Source organism: Sinohyriopsis cumingii, unplaced genomic scaffold (genome assembly GCF_028554795.1).
Source record: "Sinohyriopsis cumingii isolate HCF-2022 unplaced genomic scaffold, ASM2855479v2 utg000127l, whole genome shotgun sequence".
Taxonomy (NCBI): Eukaryota; Metazoa; Mollusca; class Bivalvia; order Unionida; family Unionidae; genus Sinohyriopsis; species Sinohyriopsis cumingii.
The window spans coordinates 1,469,145-1,486,217 of record NW_028315871.1 but is presented as its reverse complement, the minus strand read 5'-3'; the positions used below and the strand labels follow the sequence as shown (position 1 = coordinate 1,486,217).

Genomic DNA, 17,073 nt, shown 5'->3' with positions numbered 1-17,073 from the left:
TAGATGGACATACACATGGGGACAATCACAGTATGCTTAGACAGATGGATGGGAATAGATGGACATACACATGGGGACAATCACAGTATGCTTAGACATATGGGAACAGATAAATACACTGCCACATGGGGACATTATCATTATGCTTAGACAGATGGGAACAGACTAACACTAGGGAACAATGACAGTAGTCTTGGATAGGAACAGATGGACATATGGACACATGGGGACAATGACAATATGCTTAGACAGGTAGATGGGAATGGATGGACATAATGACACATAGGGACAATCACAATGTTCTTAGAGAGATAGATAGGAACCGATAGACATACTGGTAATGTGGACAATTACAAAATGCTTAGAAAGATAGATGGAAACAAACTGATACATGGGAACAATGACATCTATTCTTAGATTTATGGGAACAGATGGGCATTCTGACACATGAAGACAGTCACCATATTCTTAGAGAGATGGCTTGGAATAGATAGTCATACTGCTTATTTACACAAACCATGCACACACACACATATATATATATATGTGTGTGTCATGTGTGTGTTTGTGTGTGTGTGTGTGTGTGTGTGTGCATGTACAATGTTCTAATAATAATGTGGGATAAGAAGCAATGATTATCTAATTTCCTGAATTACCTGCTGTCTTTTATACTTTTTTCAACAAATGTTCTCAAAAATGAACCAGAGGAAAAAGTAAAATCTTCCTATACATCTATGCAAAACATATATTCTGCAACATTTTAATAAAATCATCCAGCCAGAATAAGTGAAGAAGTGAAAATTAATTAAATTCAACAAAATATCCCTTGCTGATGTTTTCGATGAAAGTTCCCAAAATTTGGATGATAGGGAAGAAACAAAACCAGGTTGCACATTTAGGCCAATCACATGTTAAGTCTTCACAATTTCAGTATAATCCTCCAACCATTTGAAGGAAGAGAGTATTAAATGAATTCTAAAAAATACCACTTCATGACATTTTTTAAGAAATTCCCACAAAAATTAACATGAGAAGAAATATTAAGTGTTAATGCACATCTGCACCAACCACACATATAACCCACAAGCTTCATGAAAACTTTCTAAGCAGTGTATGGGAGAAACGTTCACAAGTTAATTATCAACAGACCACTTTTATCAAATTGTCAAAGCATTTGTGCAAAATTGGGCCAGAAGAAAAAAAGTAAAACTTTGCAATATATGGATGGACAGATAACTGGTGTGTAATGAGTAACAATGAAAAACTTTGTAATAGGTGGATGGACAGATAACTGGTGCAAAATTAGTAGCAATGACAAACTTTGTCATGGCTTGATGGATAGACCAATAGGTGGCATGTGGGAGCAATGATGATATTTCCATTCTTTGCAGAATGTGGAAATTAATAAACACAAAATTAGGAACAGAACACAGAATACGAACTTAAATATTCTTTATTTATTTGAAATCTTACTTAAAGAATTAAAATCCTTAATTATGTTTACATCAGGCAAACAATTTACCCTGAATTTCTAACATTGTATGACCCCATCTGATAAAATCAATTTTCATATAGTGATCCATTTGACAAGAACTGGTCTGAGTCCAACAATGCAATCTATACACATAATGAATTATGACTAACTATTGTTTATATTTCAGTACCACCTGTATTTGACAGTCCTGAAACATCAGTGGCTGGGATTGCTGGAGGCATCACTGGTGGAATTGTCATCATTTTAGGTGCAATAATAGGCATATTTTTTTGGAGACGATATCAACATACAAAGAAAAATGAAAATGGTAAGAAGGATTAACATAGTCATAGCAGAAAAAATAATTTGCCATTTTATATGATTGTTAAAAGGAATGGTAGAAAATAAACAGACATGTTATGTCATTTATATTTTGTGATTGTCCTTATTAGTATAGCTAAGACAACCGTACAACATTTAGTCATTATCTATTTGAGCTTGACTTCCTGTTTTTATACTGGGAATGAATCTGTGTGGGACATTTTTAGTCATATACTAATGACTCAAGGTTTTATATAAAAATATCAATTTTATTAATTTTGTTTATTTTCGTAATACTTTCTGACCTTTATTTCTATATGTATGTCTATATATATATATATATATATATATATATATATATATATATAGATATATATATATATATATATATAGATATATATATATATATATATATATATATATATATATGTCTGTTATAACCTAATAAATCCTTCACAAGTTTAACAAAATATAATTGCATGATATGCTTAGTTCCAAAATGCTGATGCAAGGAACATTAGATCCAACTGTCCAACTGCACTCCTGATGGTATGCAAATATATATGTCTTTCATTCTGTCTATATCCTGCCATCCTTTCAATTGCATCTTGCATAGATTAATAAAGTGTATGTAACTATTAAATTGATGTTCCTTAATGAAAATACATGTAAATTAGTTTCTTTTTTTAACATTTTTAGAGATCTTCACTTTTACAGAAAGAAAATAGTATATTTTGTAAAATTTTACTTTGATATATCATTTCATTGGTGTGGATTACATTCATGGATGGACAAATGGTGCTAATATGTACAAAATGTACATATATTAATATGCACATAATTTACGGATTCTAATATGTACATACTATATGTATAGCAATATGTATATAATATACAGATACTAATATGTACACAATATACAGATAATAATATGTACAAATATTAATATGCACTTACAGATAGTGATATTTAGATAATGTACTGATATTAATATGTGCACACCATACAAATGTATAAATACTAATATATACATATTATATGGATACTAATGTGTACATACTGTAATATACTAATAGGTACACACTATACAGATTATAATATGTAGATAATGTATAAATACTAATATATACATATTGTACGGATACAAATATGTACACACTGTAATATACTAATATGTGCATCCCGTAATATACTAATATATACATACTTTAATATACTAATATGTACATACTGTAATATACTAATATGTACATACTATACAGATTATAATATGTAGATAATGTATAAATACTAATATATACATACTGTACAGAAACTAATATGTACATGCTGTAATATACTAATATGTACATACTGTAATATACTAATATGTACATCCTGTAATATACTAATATGTACATCCTGTAATATACTATTATGTACATGCTGTAATATATTAATATGTACATACTATACAGATTATAATATGTAGATAATGTATAATTACTAATATATACCTACTGTACAGATACTAATATGTGCATACTGTAATATACTAATATGTACATACTATACAGATTATAATATGTAGATAATGTATAAATACTAATATATACATATTGCACAGATACTAATATGTACATACTACAAAGATATTAACATGTACATATTTTACAGATTATAATATGTAGATAATGTATAAATACTAATATATTCATATTGTACAGATACTAATATGTACATACTGTACATATACTAATATGTACATACTTAATATACTAATATGTACATACTATTCAGATTATGATATGTAGATAATGTATAAATATTATATATACATATGGTATGGATACTAATATGTACATACTGTAATATAGTAATATATACATACTGTAATATACTAATTTGTGCATACTATACAGATTATAATATGTAGGTAATGTATAAATACTAATATACAAATATTGTATGGATACCAATATGTACATACTATAATATACTAATATATGCATACTATACAGATTATAATATGTATATAATGTATAAATACTTACATATACATATTGTATGGATACTAATGTGTACACACTGTAATATATTAATATGTACATATTGTAATGTACTAATATGTACATACTGTAATATACTAATATGTACATACTGTAATATATTAATATGTACATGCTATTCAGATTATAATGTGTAGATATGTATAAATACTAATATATACATATTGTACAGATACTAATATGTACATACTGTAATATACTAATATGTACATACTATACAGATTATAATAAGCAGATAATGTATAAATACTAATATATACATATTGTATGGATACTAATATGGACATACTGTAATATACTAATATGTACATACTAAACAGATTATAATATGTGTGTAATGTATAGATACTAATATATACATATTGTATGGATACTAATATGTACATACTAATATATTAATATATACACACTATACAGATTATAATATGTAGATAATGCAAAAATACTAATATACACATATTGCACAGATGCTAATATGTTCATGCCGTAATATACTAATATGTACCTACTATACAGATTATAATATGTAGATAATATACTAATATATACATATTGTTCAGATACTACTATGTACATACTACAAAGATATTAATATATACATACCATACAGATTATAATTTGTAGATAATGTATAAATGCTAATATATAAATTGTATTCTACAACTGATATGTACATACTGTACAGAAACTAATATGTACATACTGTAATATACTAATATGTACATGCTGTAATATACTAATATGTGCATACTGTATTATATTAATATGTACTTATACAGATTGTACTATGTAGATAATGTATAATTACTAATATGTACATACTGTAATATACTAATATGTACATACTGTAATATACTAATATGTACATACTGTAATATACTAATATGTACATTCTATACAGATTATAATATGTAGATAATGTATAAATACTAATATATACATATTGTACAGATGCTAATATGTGCATACTACAAAGATATTAATATTTACATACTATACAGATTATAATATGTAGATAATGTATAAATACTAATATGTACAGATATTATTATGCACAACATTTACAGATAACTTTATTTAGATAATGCACAAGTACCAATATGTACATACTTTACAGATAATAATGTCTACATAGTGTACAGATAATAATATGTATATGCTATACAGATAATATACAGATAATAATATGTACACTATGTACAATTACTAATATGTACAGATATTAATAAGCACACAATTTACAGATACTAATATTTATATAATGTACATATTTTAATATGTACATACTGTACAGATATGAATATGTATATGCTATACAGATAATTTGCTATTCAGATAATAATATGTGCATGCTATATAGATACCAATACATAATGTACACATACTAATATATACATATTGTATAGATAATAATATGTACATGCTATACATATACTAATATGCACATAATATGCAGGTTCTGATATGTACATACTGTACAGATACTAATAGGTATATTAGTATACAGATACTAGTATGCACATGTTATGAGGATACTATGTGAACAATATACAGATACTAATATGTAGATAATGTGTATATACTAATATGTACATACTATACAGATACTAATATGGACATACTTCACAGATACTAACTTGTGTATAATATATAGTAAAGTCATAATCTGATAAAGCCCCATTGTAGCTTTATTGAAGTTGAGAAAAGGATATAACAGACTTTGTTTGGCATTGCATTTGAAAGTATTCTACACTTCAATTACAGATAAAGACATAAACAAGGAACACAAAGAAAGGTATGACTTGTGTTATTCAAATATTTCAATATTTTTTTAACCAATTCACAAGTGTCATGTTAGGTGTGAGTTTGCAGATGGTCTTTCAAAAGAGCAATGAAAAATTTAGGAATATTTTATTTATTCTCTAATTATAATTAAGTGAAATTAAACTAAAATTATCTTGTGTACATTATCGGGTCATTCTCTGTGCATGTTGAAAATGTAATTTCAGAACAATTATAATTTGTTCTAACTGAAATGAAACGTTCTAAAATCGGCCATGAAATTGCATTAGTTGATTGAATTTGAGTATAAATCTTTATAGAAGAGCTCAGCTGTACATTAATGGTTAAAAAGACACTAATCCTTAATGTTTAAAAGGCATCCTCTGATGTTCACAGCTACTTGAAAGCTCCAACCTTACAAAACCATAAAAATACTGAATTGGATAGAACAATTGTATACTGTTTATGCTGTGTTCAGAAATGGTTTAAATAAAATACCCCTGAACTTCATTTCTGAGCATGGTTTAGTTAATTTCTGCACATAATGCCCATGAAGTTCTGCATCAGATGTGGTAAATCAGCTGCTTGTTTTTTTTAATCCAAGGGTAAATAAAATAGTTATCTGATTTGCTTCAAACTGCAATGACAGCTTCTATTTTTACTGCAGTGTGTTTGATTATCCACCTGTGCACTCTCAGATAAAGATAGTATACACAAACAAGAAATAAAACAATAAAGAATTTAATATTAGCAATATGGTACTTCTCATTATTGTTTACCATTCAATAATGGAGAAATCCTTGTCTATGCAAGTTGCACCATCTTCCTGTTATAGAAATGTTTAGAATACATGCAGCAGTCCAGACTAACTTATAGGCTCATATGCAATAGTGCATCTTCATTCTTTTACAGATGGTATTGTAAGTCAAGATGTGGAATAAATGCTTGCTTAAAGAAAAAGTACTTACAGTGCTGGTTATGTTGTATGAGCACCTGATATTCATATTTCTTTATTAGCAAAACATTATTCCTTAGACTTTATTTATCAGAAAGTCTGTTATGATAGTCTGTTGATAATTTGGCAGTATTCTATGCATGAGCCACCTACCTTCCCAGTTCCTTGTGGGTCTGGACTTGTAAAATTTATAACAGGCCATCAAAATTCTTTCATATGTTTTCATCTGGTGCATTTACATGTTGCATGTGGTTTGTATATTATTTTCATTAAAATGAATGTGAGTTATTAAAATCAAATTAATCTCCTAACTGATTACTAGAGATTACTTGTTCCTCCATTCATTATTTATATCTTGTTACATTGATATATTTCATTTATGATGCTACGCTGTTTACAACTTGTTTAGGAATAGATTCTCACATTGCTTATTTACATTTAGTAAGAATATCAATGAGGATATTGCAGCCTTTGCTTTTATTATACATTGGTTGTCTTTTCATATAAAAAAATATCTTGTTTCAGACATTTCCCTTTAGATCTCACAAAGTGTGGGTGAGTGGGGTTATAAAAAGCCATATTGAACACACACACATACACACACAAACACACCACAGGTGTTTCATGTGCAGAGTGTACACCAATATATGTCAATTCTGTTGTCTCTGATCCAGCAATACTTGGGACCAAGCAGGCATACATACAAAAGGAGTTAGGAAGTCTTCTTCTTCCTATTCATTTTAATCCCTAAAATCTCATAATGCTCATATTATAATGGATATTGACTGACTTTCCCAATAAAAGAGTGAGAGACATTCCCAGAAATAAACTTCTTTGATCACCTTTGAGGAGGCAGAGGCCATTACTCAGGTGTTGTTGGCATCAAGTTCCCCCCATCCACTTGTCTTTAGGAGGTAAGGAAAGTAAATTCCACAACACAATCTTGCACACAGAGGTGGTGGAACTGAGCCATATTATGAAGTCTGACTGCATCTTCAAAACTGTCCTTAATTAGCACCTTTCAGAAAGACAAGTACTTTTCTTATCCCTCCTATGTTCCTACTTCCTGGCCTTCCCCAAAGTGGGATCTGTCTGTGTCTAATTCGCCAGTATCCCCCTGAAGATTGGAACAGGATGATTATAATGCTTTTTCTGTCATGGTAGATTCTTAGGAATTTACTGATAATTAGGAGGGAAAGATTCACTCTCCCCATCTAGCATCTTTTCTAGATTCCGATATAGTAACCTATCTCACGTTGGTGGATTGATTAAATACTTTGGTGCTTTGTCCTAGCTACATCAGTTGGATTGGATTTCATGAGTTTCTTCCTTTAGTATGTAATGCCAACTTACCAATAGCAGCGGTGCATTATACACAGCTCAAAAATTGTTTGAAGCTATTTACTTTAGCAAGATATTTTGTAAGTTTAATATTGAATGTATGATTACATACCAGAAAGTGGAATATTGCTTTTTATGAGTCCATTCCAGTTGTGTGCTCTGCTTGTCTCCGTGATGTAGGAACCTTGTTGAAATTTGAGCTTAATTTTGATTGGATGCAGTGGCAAAATTCACAGACTTAAAGCTCCAAAATATCTCATCAATTTGCTAAGGTGTAGATAGGTTAACATATCAGAATCATGGTTAACATAGTTGCCCTCCTAGGATCTCCAGACCCTCTCTATCAAACACTCAGGTAGTCAAAGATAAGGAGGAGAGGCTATGAATAAACTATACCACCTGCATTCCCTGATAATGTACTCTAAGGCTTCATAATCTGATGACATAAAGATTCTTTCAAGCCTAAAAAGAATTCTAGGGGCAGTACCTAAACTAGATCTACCCTTGGTTCCTCACTATCAGTCCCATTTCTGGTCTGAGAAATTTAGTCTCAGCCTTCAGAAGTAGGGTTCAATCCCCCTCCTAGCTCAGTGGCTCCCCTCCTACCCTTACTGCAGCTTCACAAGTGGGGATTTCATCAGGGCCTGAGTTAATTCCATGACAGAGGAGAGTTTCTGTTTATGTCAAATGTAATCAAGTTGGAGATGCACATTCTTCTTCAGAAAGGTGCAGACGAGATAATTCAAAACATCCAGTCACCAGCATTCTACTCCCAGAACAGACAAGGAATGGTCTCTATGTCAAGAAAACATCCTTTGGGAGAAATTTGTAGTAGATCTGTTTCTGACAAAAGTCAGCAAAAAGCTTCCATATAAGTTTGCCCAGTTCCAGACCAAAGAGCTTGGGCAGTAGATGGCATCAGCCTATTTGCTTACACTTCCTCTCCCTTCAATTATACAGGTACTTCACAAGGTAAGAACATGCATAGTTCTGAATGTCCTTAGAGAACTTATGTGGCCACAAATTACCTTGTTCCACAACCTCTTCAACCATTTGTGTTATACATATACCTATATTGTCTAGTTGACCTTGGTCAATAATCGAGGGTATAAGCCTACCTGAATAGTCTCACTCTTTTGCTTGTATTGTTACATTACATGGCTAATTCTTGTATTATGAGTTTAGATTATATTTTAAGATCATTATTACTTGGAGATACACATGTTTGCTTGGATACTGTTATTTAGTTTAAGACCATAGAGTTGTAACAATTGATAGACCAAACCAAACTGTTAACTATTTGGCAGAATTTGTTTTTGCATCACAAAGGGACTCTGCTTCTGTTATGAAACATGTTAATCCTTACTGCTGTAGTGGACTTTCTATACTTTTGTTATATGATAGATCTTAATTCTCCTCCAGAATACATGTCAATTCAAACACTCTTAAATTTTTCAAAGTTCAGTCCTCCTTAGAGGATGTTAATAAGGACTAAGAGCTATTGGGTGTCTCACTCATCTCATTCTTTGTTGCAAAACACAATCCTTAATGTGTTTGTAGATTTTTGAAAAAAACCTTTACAAACCTTTGGGTGAGGATTCAAATTATGATTCTAAAATTTTAGGTATTCTTTCAAATATCTGTAGCATCAGCGCAGATAATAAGTGAACCACATTCCTTATCAATTGTGGAGGTATGTTTATGGTTCAGTGGGAATTATGATTCTCTTTCCTTGTTATGTCATCCTGTTCTTGATGCATACAACCATCTTCCATCAGTACATTTTTCCCAATAGAAATCTCCTGTCTCAGAAGGACCAGTGCTGTGGATAATGAAGCAGTTTCTAAAGGATGAAGGAAAAGTTGGTAAAGTTCTTATTTTTTCTCCCAATAGGGACTCAACTGATATTTCAGTACCCATCATCTCTAGGCAGATTTTCTTACTATGAAGAAAGCTTATCTGGATTAAAGCTCTGAAGGGGTCATTTGCTACTTTTGCTACTCTTGTTCACTCATCTTTGGAGGGTATTATGAAGTCTGCATTCTGGTGATCACAACACATTTTCTTTCACTTGACCTCAGTCCTTAGCAAATCAAAGCCAATGTGGTTTTTTCCCTCTTGGTTCCTGCACATTGACCTGGACAGATGCTGTGTAACAGCAGTTGAGTGGTTGAATAGCATTTCACTTTTCACTATCTCTCCTTACTGACTAATTCAGCTAAACAATAGCAACAACTACATATTTCTGATACTAAAATGTGATTATTTAAGGGGGTTGGAACTAATTTTAATTGTGTACTAATAATATTAACTTATCACTGCTTCATGCCCTCCTCCCACCCATCTCATGTCCTTCTAAAGTCATGCAAGGTCTTAGAAAAGCATTATTGCACATGGACCATGATGGGAAGTCAGATTAGGTCAATACAAATGCATACATTTGAACCTACTGCATGGGATTTTTTCCTGTCAAATTTAGTGGTGTATTTGATCTATCACTCAGCTGAATCCCTTAAGTATGCAAAATTGTTTGTGGTAATTTCAAGTGCTGTGATATCACAATGAAAGCTATGAATGTTGATAAACAAATTCTTTGTACCCTATATTATAACAATTACATTCAACATGATCTTTTCTTCACTAATTTTAGTACCTGGCTACCATGAAAGTTCATTCAATAATTGGGATTGAATAGACTTTACTTAAGCTATTTTCAAACAACAATTTGTATTTAATTGAACACGGGTAAAGGTGCATAATGGCTTTTATGACTTTTACTATAGAGTCGATATTATGTCTTATTAAAAGTAATTTTATCAGGATGAAAATTGGCAATTAATTCTTGTTGGAATACTTGAGAGCTCAAGTGGCATAAAACTGGGTTGGTTTGACTTAAGTGTTTAAAGTTTTTTCAAGATGTCTAAGCATGCCAAAGTCAAATCACCAAAATCCAAGCAACCAAAATATCACAAAATCCAATCAAGATTGGTTACAGGAATTTCACTGATTGCAATCACATTCAAAGGGACATTCCTGTAAAGCTGATTTTATAGTTTGTTGCAGTCTCAAGAGTTACATTTTGCATGATGCAGAATTCTGTGTTCATAAAAACATATTGATTATGACAACATATGTGACATTGCTACAATCCTTATTCACGAAATATGCATTACAATTTTAATGTAAAAACAAAATTAGTCATGCAGCATTCCTGTATGCTAGCTTTATAGCTGAACATAATTACTTGTGAGAGACCATCACGAAAATGCAAGCAGTGATCACTAGATTTAGGCAAAATATATGTTTTACACTACTATGAATGACCACGTTGCAAAGACTGAAATAAACACCACTGTCCTTGATTTAATATTTTGTAAACATGATGGTAAACCAAATTAAAATGTATGTTACTAACTGCCATTGGAATCTGTAATTCATGGGATGAATATGGTCTTTGTCTTAGTTTTGTAATGCTATTACTGGTAAGAGATAATCATTTTGTCTGGATTGTATTGTCATTATTAAACAGCAATGATAGCAATGATGATGTTTACAAGAAAGCTGTCTGCAGATAAGGCATACATTCACAAGGTTGTGATGGTGTTATGTATGTGCGTGTGCTTAATGTGAAAAATTTTATGAACATTAAAACAGTATTAGAATTAGACCCAGACAGTAACAATCATGCGTAGTCAGCAATTTTAATATATCTAAATTTTGGAAACAATTTCATCTTTTTGGTGGAATCAGTAGAGTTTTACTGACATTGTCACATTCCCATGCAGACCCTAGAAAGAAAATTGTCCATTCTGAGGACAGATCAGTTTCACTCTAGAGGTAATCTGGATCCAGTAACAGTACATCATCCCCTAAGTCTTCGATCAACAACAAGAATGTCACCTATACGATCCAGCAATGATCTCCTAACAAATACTAAAAATGCTTGTGGTGCATTTATGAATGGCAATTAGTTAATGTGAAAAATCTGACTTGATGAGATGATGTGTACATCCAAATATTAAAGGAATGTAAATTTGTTCAATAGTACATGCAGTAACTTTTGTTCATTTGCATGCTAAAACTTGGTTCAGTATCTCCCTCTTTTAAGGTCAAAACTCCTGACCAAAGTTTGGAAATCTGATCTGTCCTAAACTGGCAAGTCTTTACTATCACATGTGTGCACATATATGAATTTCTAGAACAGGAGGATGTTACATATATGGAGGAGTGTTTTTCCATTGCAGAAAGGGCGAAACAATAGTGACAGGTAAGTATTTGTACCCCACACCAATGCTGCATATTTTTATTTTGGGGTTTTCTTAATTAAAGTAATTTTTCACCCATGAATGACTATATCATCCCATAGAAGTGCCTGTCTCAAGGATATATTCAAGTAGCTGACCCAGAAGAGTATGACAAAATAGCAGTATGGAAAAGGTGAAATAATGAAAAATTGAATCTCACCTCATAAACACTTATCAGTTACCAAAATTACAAGGAGAAATTGAACAGCATGCAGTTTGATTTCTTACCTCATTCTTTGCACAAAGTAATTTTTCATCACAAGCCAGGACAGCATTTCATAAAATGTCTTAAGTTTACAACAACAGAAAGAGCTGATTATGATAATGTTTTGTTGAAATTAACATTTCACAAGTGTCATAAAGGTCAAGCAAGTACTAATTTGGACTTGATCTGTATGAGTGTAACCATCCACAGCTAAATCTCAGTTACTAATTATAACTGTGGTAATAAAAAGAGGTTTATTCCACTTGTCAGTTAAACTGTCATTCACTACAGCCTAACTATAAATTCTGAAGACTTGGCTATTGCATGATATCTGATTAAATTTTGCAGACTTATACAAATCATGATATTAGTATAAATTATGCAGACTTGAAAATAGCATGATATTAGAATAAATTATGCAGACTTGAAAATAGCATATCAGTATAAATTATGAAAGAATTACTGGCAGATAATAACCTATGACAATAAATATATGATGGTCCAATGAAATACCATGCTCACTCTGTTTAAATCATCCGTACAATTATGTTAACAAGAGCATGCTTCCTTAGAAGGTTGAGATTATGATTATGTTTGCACTATTTTTGCTGTTGTCTTTCTTTTTTGTATGTTGATGTGCATGTAACAATTATTTTATTTAGCATTTGTTTCATTTCTTTTATGTCCCATGTTAGGATTCTAAATATTCCTGCTCCCTCCCCTCCCCTCCACAAACAAAATACACACCCACAACACTTCCACAAAGATGTTGAGAGTGAAGAAGGTGTTTACATTTGTATATTATTTTATGATTATCTTTATGTTATTTTTATATTTTTTGTATTGGTGATGTGCGCATAGCAATGGTGTCATTTAGACATAGTGACTGATTCACTAGGGATCTTGTGGTACACATGTCATGTGACTCCATCCCTTAAATCAAGCAATTTTTTATTCAACACTTGGTTTGGTTATCTTAACTACCCCACTAGGAATATAAATTGAGGAACTTAAGTATCCCCCTTTCCCTTTTCATGTTAGAATAAGAATAGCATTAAGAATATGTATATTGGATCAGAATATCAAAGAATTTTGAATGTCTTAGAACATGAAAACAGTTTTCTTTGACACAGATATATACCTTCTTTTTTGTTCAATAAATTAAACTGTGTTTTATAAAATGACTGTTAGCTGAAGATCACTACTAATAGATAGTACAAGTAAGACGATACATCCTATAGATAGAAAAAAAATTCAATGCATTTGTTAACTCTTGGCTTTTCTTTATACTCTGATAAAAGTAATTACTTTTAGCGAAGTTGATGGGGTTGTCCTATTTACTGTGTATGTTCATTCTTAGACCTTACATTTTCTAAGGATGAACATACGCAGTAAATAGGACAACCCCATAGACTCTGGCTTGTGAACAATAAGATATTTTTACCTACCAACAAAAACATCTACTGTTTCCAAGTTTGGTTTATCCTCTCTTAGTCAACCTAATTATCGATGATCATGATCAATTTAGATATCAAAGTTCATTGTTTTGGCAATATTAATAGATAATGTCCTCTCTTCTTATAATTTTGTTTCTAATAAAGTAACAGCCAGGATTTTGTTTTTAATTTGTCATTGATAGCCACCTCAACAGAGATTTCATTAATGTTCATAAGAGTATATATATATGAGGACTTGAGCCATTGGTTTTACAACAATAGCAAGGAACAGGAAGGAACAAATTTCCTTCTGGTATATACCCATCTATCTAAGCCTTGATATGTGCCTGATATTGAACGAAATCTATTAGGAATGCAAAACAAAAATCCTAGAAAAGCACAATCCAGAAAACATGAAGGGAAAAATGTTTCCTTATACAATGATCTAAACAGATTGTCCTTAGTGGACTTGAAAAGGCAGACAAAGTGTGATACATACAAGGCACACATGCAAAGAGACATACATAAAAGATACACACATACAAAGTGTGATGTATATTAGGCATACAAACACAGTCATGCACACAGGGTACATGCATACAAAGTGATACTTATGAGGCATACATTCAAGTCTTACACATACCAAGGGTATAGTTAAAAGGTACACAGAAAGAGGGATACATAAATAAACATATACATGTTCAAAGTGTAATGCATACAAGGCACATACATAGTAGTATATGCAAGGCACATATATGCAAAGAGTGATTCTTTAGGCACACACAAAGAGTGATATATACAAGGTAAATACCAACAAAGAGTGATACACAAAAGGCATGCACGAAAAATGATGTATACAAGGCACACATATATAGAGTGTTATATTCACAAGAAATATTTAGATTTTGCATTGTTGCAATGCTATTTAAACTAACTGAAAGTTCAAATTTTGATGTAAAAGAACAAATTAATTGAAGAACAAACTAAACATCTAACATATAATGTGAAAATTTTCTAATACACTCTCTAAGTATGACATATTTGCTATGGCATTATCACGAATTCAGGTCACACAAGATGTGGCTTCAAAAAATGATTTCAGTATGAAAAAAGAACAATTGGGAGAGTGCAAACAATGGAATATATAACAAAAAAATAATCATAATTTTCAAACCTTTAATTACTAGGTGTGATAAAGTTTATAAACAAAATTCTGAAGCAAATACACAATTTGAAGATTGCTTATGCGTCAAATGTACATGCTCAGAAAATAGGTGATTATCTTAAAAAATGATATTTGAATATACACATTGGTCGAGTCTTGAAATGTGCTTTTGCTCTTCCAAACACATTTTAGTAAAAAAATTATTTTTTGTATCAAGCACAAGAAAAAATCAAACAAGCACCAATTCTCTCAAACAAGATGTGGCCAGTGGATTAGAGTATGAGGGTCTGCATGTCAGAGATGCTGAAGTGAACCAGTACCTACAACTTAATGGTAAATATTTTACTTGCAACTGAATTCCCAAACCAAAATGCATGCTTACCACAAGCTTGCAGCAAGCTAATTGAAGTTGTGCAAGCTAGTAAAGGAGCTTGCACAAGCTTGCAAAAGGAATTAATCCAAGTCTGCGAGCTTGCAAAATCTAAAGTTCAAGCTTGCGCAAGCTTGCAAAAGGAATTTTTCCAAATCTGCAAGCTTGCAAAATCTAAAATTCAAGCTTGCAGAAAGAATTTTTCTCATTAAGTCTGCAAGATTGCAAAATCTAAAATTCTACATAAGCCTGCTACTACTCATAGTCATTTGAATTATATTCTTAAATTTATTTCTTAATAAGGCACATATGAAAAATTTTGAAGTTTGAAACCTTTCACAATTCATTGTCATGTTCATTTTTATTCTTTACATGCTATGTTTGTTATGTATATTTTACTCTTAACTTTTATCCATGCCTGTAGCTTGAAAACATTTGAATTCAAGGCCAGTCTATTTTTTCACAATTAATCTGGGACTTTCCATTGGATTACTTCATGATAAAGATCAAGAGAAAACTGATAAAAATAAGGATTTGATAAATAAATTATTAATTCCTGCTTGATATCAGTCTGTGTGAATCCATTTGTCATCAAAATTTGCAGCGTTAAAATCAGAAATAATTTGAGAGGAATTATTTATTTAAAAATATTCATTGATGTTGCTAACGTTACTTTGAATATTTGGGAACACGTACAAAGACGTTATAGATTCTGTCATTGTGTCATATCTTTACAATCAAGACTATTGGAATTCATTTGGAAAATTCTATATTCTTAAACTTGTGATAGGATATTTAGGATTAATCAGAATTTTTTTCACAATACTGTGTGTGTCTTTTCAGTTTCACTTTGTATAATAGTGGAATAAATTGCTTTTGATTTTTACTTAAATTGTTGTTCAACTTTTTTTTTCATTGTTTTAAGAGCTAAATCTTAATAGATTATACATTTGTATATGTGCTTTAATCAATTGTCATAAAATTGGAAAATGTACATTACAGTTCCACCAACCCTGTACTGAAGAACATATTAGATTTGCAGCATATAACCTTTTGTTACCTTTTTATAACATGGCAATACCAAAACACATGGATTGAAGCTTTCTAAATGGTGTAGGGATGTGAATTGGTGTAGTATTGTAAACTGGTATATAGTTGTAGAATGGGGTATGACGGTCTCCAAGACACAGCATTAATACATTTGAATACCTGTAGGCACTCATTGATGGGTAAATTCATGGCCATTCTTGTCAAGTGCTTCCTCTGAGAGGAAGTTCAAAAATCATTACATGATTATTCTACACAGTAGTATTTCCTATTCCCCACAAAATACATGCAAAATGCTTTAGATGGACTGAAGAATATTTGTTAATGGCAAATATACAAGTTTCAATCTCAAACTGGCTTTTCTGCCATACACAAATATGATCAATTTCAGCTACTCCAGATTTTGTCTTGATTTTTCTAAAAAGATGAAACAAAAACTTAATTTCTTTTATGAATATTTAAGAACCAAGTTCACGATCTATCATAGTCAGGGTTTTTTGTTACTCAAGAATTACATGTGGGCATGAAACATAAGATCCTTATTCAACATTGGCAAAAGTCTAATTGTCAATCAAATTTTGATTCCTCTATGTGATTCACAAAGGTGTAATTGTCACAAAAACAC

At 31.2% G+C, this 17,073-nt stretch overlaps 1 protein-coding gene across 2 annotated transcripts in view; it reads left to right on the top strand.

The window, feature by feature from the left end:
• LOC149774839 (uncharacterized) overlaps positions 1-17,073 on the top strand; it is a 161,024-nt gene that overhangs the window by 136,909 nt on the left and 7,042 nt on the right. For both annotated transcript variants that reach the window (XM_089944687.1, XM_089944688.1), the window contains exons 10-12: positions 1,662-1,802; positions 5,608-5,638; positions 15,249-15,364. In XM_089944687.1, coding sequence (XP_089800813.1) covers positions 1,662-1,802; positions 5,608-5,638; positions 15,249-15,364 — 288 coding nt within the window. The remainder of the gene's footprint in view (positions 1-1,661; positions 1,803-5,607; positions 5,639-15,248; positions 15,365-17,073) is intronic.